The sequence below is a fragment of the Notamacropus eugenii genome, chromosome 6, assembly GCF_028372415.1.
Source record: "Notamacropus eugenii isolate mMacEug1 chromosome 6, mMacEug1.pri_v2, whole genome shotgun sequence".
NCBI classification, from domain to species: domain Eukaryota; kingdom Metazoa; phylum Chordata; class Mammalia; order Diprotodontia; family Macropodidae; genus Notamacropus; species Notamacropus eugenii.
The window spans coordinates 373,554,309-373,558,071 of NC_092877.1; the positions used below are offsets into that span (position 1 = coordinate 373,554,309).

Genomic DNA, 3,763 nt, shown 5'->3' on the forward strand with positions numbered 1-3,763 from the left:
TTGTGAGTCACACATTTAAGTGTCTGAGGTTGCATTTGAAATCAGGTTTTCCTGACTACAGGCCTAGCTTTCTATCCACTGTATCACTTAACTCTTGGAACACTTCACACGCAGGCCCATGGTAGTCTTCAAGGACCGCAAAAGGCTTAATATGTTGTGATGACCGGATCTAGTCTATTCTGAGCAGGCATGATCGAAAGAGTGCATTCTTCAGGAAGGATCCCAAGAAGACGTCAATGATCCCAGTTTCCCTGACAGAGAAAGGGAAAAGGTAGATCTCCTTCATGGCCTGATCTTCATGATTTGGACTAGGCAGCCATGCATGGTGAAAGGAACCCACTCCTTGCCTTTGGCATTTTCTCTTTTGATTTCACTGTCTGACCTTACCCACTGACCTATCCTCGTCTTTACCTGGTCTCTGCTTTGAAAATCACCGAGGAAACTGCCTCTGTCTCCTACTCCAGGGCTCCAAGGAATACCTTTTTTGGTGCCCACCAGGAATAAAAATCAAAATAATAATTCCTGTCTTACAACAAGGAGGTTGGAAGGTGACAGTCGTTAAAACTTTAAATGCTTCACTGGGGATTTAGTATTTCTTTTTAATAGTGATATTTATAATAATGCACTGATCAAGATAGAATACATTGGATTAAGGTTTTTTTTTTTGAGACACATTTGGAGCAATTGAGTGTGCATATTTTCACTTGACTACTTAAATAAAACGTCATTATCTTTTTTGGTCTGAAAATGGAAGTATGTAAAATGGAGAGAACCCTGAAAATTTTTGAGAAGGATAATTACACACGTCTTTTAAATAATTTTAATTTTGTATTTTATATTAGAAACACAACACAGCTTTTCAAGTAGTTTTGAAAAGTCCCATAAAGATAACGAACTGATCTTTTAAAATAAGAACTAGGCTTTGTTTCTTGACAATTGTTTGACCTTGAAAGGTCTGTAATCTAAGGCTACAAAGAGGAGATTAAGATGACTTCTTTGGCTTTACAGTAGCAGAGAAGCAACTAGCAGATGATGTATGGAGCAAACTACTCCCTAAAGAGAACAAGATTACAAAGGTCTAATGTCCAGAGTTGTTACCTGTCTAGAGTACATGGGCTCTCCTACTGCTAGGCTTCTATACGCTTTTTCCTCCATTTTTGCCAAGGACACTGTGAACAATCATGGGAGAGTTTAAAGAAGGTTTATGGGTGTACTTTTATGTATTGTTATATGATTATTTTTACTTTTTCTTCTATTTATAAATATTTAATGTTTAAGAGTCAATGATGTCATCTTGGCTCTCTTGATTAAGTGGGAAAGACATCAGTGGAATGTAGGAACTAGAGTTTTGAGTAGTAGAGGTGTAGTTTCCTCTCCTCAGGTTTTTTTCTATGTCTCTGACAGTGAGTTGTAGTACTGGCTCTTCTCCTTGAGGAATATCCCTCATCAGTGTGGCTGAAGGTGAACCAGCAGAAGCCCGGAGTTGTGGTCAAAAATATGCCTTAAGTTACATTAGCATTCCTAGTTCTTAGCCTAGTAGATACAGTACAAATTCAATAAAGACACATTTGTTGAAATTGGTTAACATTACATAGAAATAGCACATAATTTTTTCAGGTTAATTACATTGCTTCTATTCTATACTTTGGTGGGCAAAAGTTACTTTCTTCTGTGTATAAAAGAACTGTATTTATTTAAATTTTTCTAGTTTTCAAAAATAAGTAGGTTCCAGAATGCTTGTTATTCCTAAGATATATTTAAAAAGAAAAACCAGATCTTTAAATATGTAATTTAATAACTAATAAAAGAAAAACTTTTATTTCCATTATAAGAAGTCTACCTTTCATCTTTTTTTCTGACTATTACCTTTATTTTCTTTTAATCTAGCTTTTAGATTCCGTGTAGACATGATGGAAGAAAACGAGACACTGGTAAAAGAATTTGTTCTCTTGGGATTTACAAATCATCCAGGGCTTCAGCTTCTCCTCTTCCTGGTGTTCTTGGGTATCTACACCGCAACCATGGTGGGGAATATTGGACTGATTGTACTTATCTGGATGAACTCTCACCTTCACACCCCTATGTACTTCTTCCTTGGCAATTTAGCTTTAACTGATGCATGTCTTTCAACTACAGTAAGCCCTAAGATGTTGGTAAACTTTATAACCCACAATAAAGTGATATCCTTTTATGAGTGCATGGTACAATTGGATTATTTTGCATTCAGTGTAACCACAGAATGTTTACTTCTAGCTGCAATGGCATATGACAGATATGTAGCCATCTGTAATCCCTTGCTTTACCCAGTGGTTATGACTACTAGGTTATGCAGCCAGTTATCAATCTTATCATATCTAGTTGGTTTTCTTCATTCTATCTTGCATGTGGGTTTATTATTCAGATTACATTTCTGCCACTCTAACAAAATCCATCACTTTTTCTGTGATGCCATGCCTTTATATAAAATTTCCTGCACTGACCCTTCTATTAATGTTCTGATGATTTTTATCTTCTCTGGATCAATTCAAGTCTTCACTATTTTGTGTATCCTAACCTCTTATACTGGTATCCTCTTTGCCATTCTGAAAAAGAAATCTCAAAAGGGAAGAAGCAAAGCCTTCTCCACTTGTGGTGCTCACCTGTTTTCTGTGTCCTTATTCTTTGGTTCTCTGCTCTTCATGTATGTGCACCCTCGATCACTGCAAGCAGATAATCAAGACATGATGGATTCTTTGTTCTATACTATTATAATTCCTATGCTAAATCCTTTTATCTACAGCCTGAGAAACAAAGAAGTTATAGAAGCCCTCAGAACTCTATTAAAACAAATAAGGTTTCCTAAGTGAAATTCTCACACAAATCTCTTATCTGATTTCACGAAACAATCCACTAAATGATGCTGTAATACTTTGAATTTATATTTGTCAATGTTATGATGACTTTCTTGCCATCTCAGTCACGTGTGATATAATAATTTATATTGTAAGCACCAGAGATTTTAATGATCATATTGCACTATTCACAAATGTAGCAATTAATTATAATCTAAAACACAATTTTCTAGATTAATCAAAACAGGAAACTCTGGCTTAGTTATCCCTTCATTTAAAAAGGGAGCTATTGTGAATTGTTCTTTAATACTTGCTTATGCTGGAAATAAGTACGCTTGTCTTGCCAGGACTAGAACAGGACAGCCTACTTGACTCTCATCAGCTATGATTCTAATAGGCTCAACGTGATGAGGATTTGTTTGTCAGAGATATTCTGTTGGATATGAAGTGGTCCTCTTTATCACTTTGCTGGAGAGTCATGAATTCACCTCTAATTTGAAATGAACTTAAACAATTTAAAACAAACAATAAGGACAAGAACTTACTTTTTGTTGGCCTTTAAAATTCAGTAACTTGCATTTATATAATACATTGTTTTATCTTGCACTTTCACATGTCAAAGCAAATTAACTGAGGTAACCTGCCTTGTGCTTAATGTTCAGATACAGAAATAGTGTTTCTTAAGCAGAAAATCAGAACTGGAAAAATATTCAATACACTTTTTGATGATAGTCGCCTGATCTAGAGGTGTCCCAGTTTGATTCAGGAAGTCTGGGTCTTAAATCCTGCTGTGGAACTCTTCACAAAAAGTTCTAGGAAACACTAGATACTTCTTAAGTTGTAGGGTTTTACATTCCAATTAGAATTTAGCGGTATTGGCTGTTAGCTGTTAATGGAAAAGTAATTAAAGTTATATTTTGTGAAATTTAATC

The 3,763-nt window shown here is 35.4% G+C and overlaps 1 protein-coding gene across 1 annotated transcript; it reads left to right on the top strand.

Annotated features, from left to right (window-relative positions):
• The first annotated feature begins 1,895 nt into the window (after window positions 1-1,895).
• Window positions 1,896-2,846, top strand: LOC140511812 (olfactory receptor 5AC1-like). The gene has a single exon (XM_072621033.1). The coding sequence runs from the start codon at window positions 1,908-1,910 to the stop codon at window positions 2,844-2,846; it is 939 nt and encodes a 312-aa protein (XP_072477134.1). The 5' UTR covers window positions 1,896-1,907.
• Window positions 2,847-3,763: the final 917 nt, after the last annotated feature.

Bases quoted from the DNA above. Each gene is read 5' to 3' on its own strand.
- LOC140511812 (XM_072621033.1), top strand. From the start codon at position 1,908: ATGATGGAAGAAAACGAGACACTGGTAAAAGAATTTGTTCTCTTGGGA.